This window comes from Gossypium hirsutum, chromosome D06, assembly GCF_007990345.1.
Source record: "Gossypium hirsutum isolate 1008001.06 chromosome D06, Gossypium_hirsutum_v2.1, whole genome shotgun sequence".
In the NCBI taxonomy this organism is placed as follows: domain Eukaryota; kingdom Viridiplantae; phylum Streptophyta; class Magnoliopsida; order Malvales; family Malvaceae; genus Gossypium; species Gossypium hirsutum.
The window spans coordinates 48500335-48502058 of NC_053442.1; the positions used below are offsets into that span (position 1 = coordinate 48500335).

Sequence of the window (1724 nt, forward strand, 5' to 3'; positions counted from 1 at the left end):
TGTAGGGAGTTCACACAATGTTGCAAGAAAAAATATCCATAATGTACCACCTGGTTATAATCAGCCTATGCCGAGGCAAAATGCTCAACAAGGTCAGGTCTCATCTTTTAATTCTATTGAATCTTTGTTAAAGGAGTATATGACCAAAAATAATATTGTAATTCAGAGTCAAGCTGCATCTCTCTGAGCTCTTGAAAATCAAGTGGGGCAAATAGCAAACGCTCTAAATTCAAGGCCACAAGGATTATTGCCAAGTGATATTGAAATTTTGAGAACCTAAGGGAAGGAGAAATGCAAGGCCATCACTCTTAGAAGTGGGACTCAGTTGGATGAGGTTGTTCAAAATGCCACGAAAGAAGAAGAGAAATGTAGCCGCAATCAGGAAAAGATATCAGAACCTAGTGAATGACAGCCAACACTTGAAAAGGGTACATAGAGAAATGTTGTGACAAAATCAGATCATGTTGCCAACAAAAATGCCACAGCAAAACAATATCAACAATTGGAAGGACGACCACCTTTACCTTTTCCTTAGAGATTCCAGAATTCTAAATAGAATATTCAGTTTAAAAGGTTTTAAGATGTTTTGAAGCAACTCCATATTAATATACCTTTAGTGGAAGCTTTGGAGCAAATTTCCAATTATGTAAAATTTATGAAGGATATACTATCAAAGAAGCGCAGATTTGGAGAGTTTGAGGCTATTGCTCTCACTCAAGGGTACACAGTAATGTTGATGAAGAAATTACCTCCAAAGTTAAAGGATCCAAGGAGTTTCACTATCTTGTGTTCAATTGGAAATCATTATGTTGGTAAGACGTTATCTGACTTAGAAGCAAGTATAAATCTAATGTCTATATTTATTTTCAAGAAGTTAGGAATTTGGAAAGCAATACCTATTACAGTGACTTTGCAATTAGCTGATCAATCCTATGCCCATCCGGAAGGTAAAATTGAGGATGTACTAGTAAGAATGGATAAATTTATCTTTCTTGCTGGTTTCCTTATTTTAGAATTTAAAGCTGATCAAAATATGCCAATTATCCTTGGAAGACCCTTTCTTGCTACAGGTAGAACTCTAATTGACGTACAGATAGGTGAACTGACCATCAGGGTAAATGATCAATAGGTTACTTTTAATGTTTTTGATGTTTTGAAATGTGTAGATGAAAATGAAGAATGCCATGCCATTGGTTTGATAGAAACAACAGTGGAGGAAGAATTCAATAGAATTTGCCACAACAAAACTGATAACAACAAAGACTCATTAGAAAGGATTGATAAAGTATGTTTCGAAGAACTTGGTGAATTCATAGAAGCCAAACAGACATTAGAGAGACCAGGGAAAAATTTTGACTCTTTGGATTTGTCGAGTCATTCATTCAAATCTCCTAAACCTTCCATAGAGGAACGCCCTACATTGGAGTTGAAACCTTTGCTGCAACATTTAAAATATGAATACTTGGGAGATAACAGCCCATTGCCGATTTGATTTTTGCGGAATTGACATTCGAACAAGAAGTCAAGTTGTTTGAAGTCCTACGATGATTTAAGAAGGCGTTAGGATGGACCCCTGCTAATATAAAGGGAATCAGTCCTTCGTTTTGCATGCATAAAATCTTGTTAGAGGATTGCCACAACAAGTCTATTAAGCAGTAGAGAAGATTGAATCTGACAATGAAAGAATTTGTCAAAAAAGAGATTATCAAGTGGCTTGACGTTGA

General features: G+C 35.9%; 1 protein-coding gene across 1 annotated transcript; it reads left to right on the forward strand.

The window, feature by feature from the left end:
• The first annotated feature begins 655 nt into the window (after positions 1-655).
• Positions 656-1492, forward strand: LOC107899872 (uncharacterized). The gene is made up of 3 exons (XM_016825615.1): positions 656-947; positions 1014-1070; positions 1167-1492. Exons 1-3 carry the CDS (start codon positions 656-658, stop codon positions 1490-1492), a joined length of 675 nt encoding a protein of 224 aa, XP_016681104.1.
• The last annotated feature ends 232 nt before the right edge of the window (positions 1493-1724 follow it).

What these genes read in the sequence shown, in the direction of transcription:
- LOC107899872 (XM_016825615.1), top strand. Translation starts at nt 656, where the DNA reads ATGAAGGATATACTATCAAAGAAGCGCAGATTTGGAGAGTTTGAGGCT. An exon ending in ATCCTATGCCCATCCGGAAG is followed by an intron (nt 948 to 1,013) that starts GTAAAATTGAGG and finishes TCCTTATTTTAG; the next exon opens with AATTTAAAGCTGATCAAAAT. An exon ending in AAGACCCTTTCTTGCTACAG is followed by an intron (nt 1,071 to 1,166) that starts GTAGAACTCTAA and finishes TGAAATGTGTAG; the next exon opens with ATGAAAATGAAGAATGCCAT.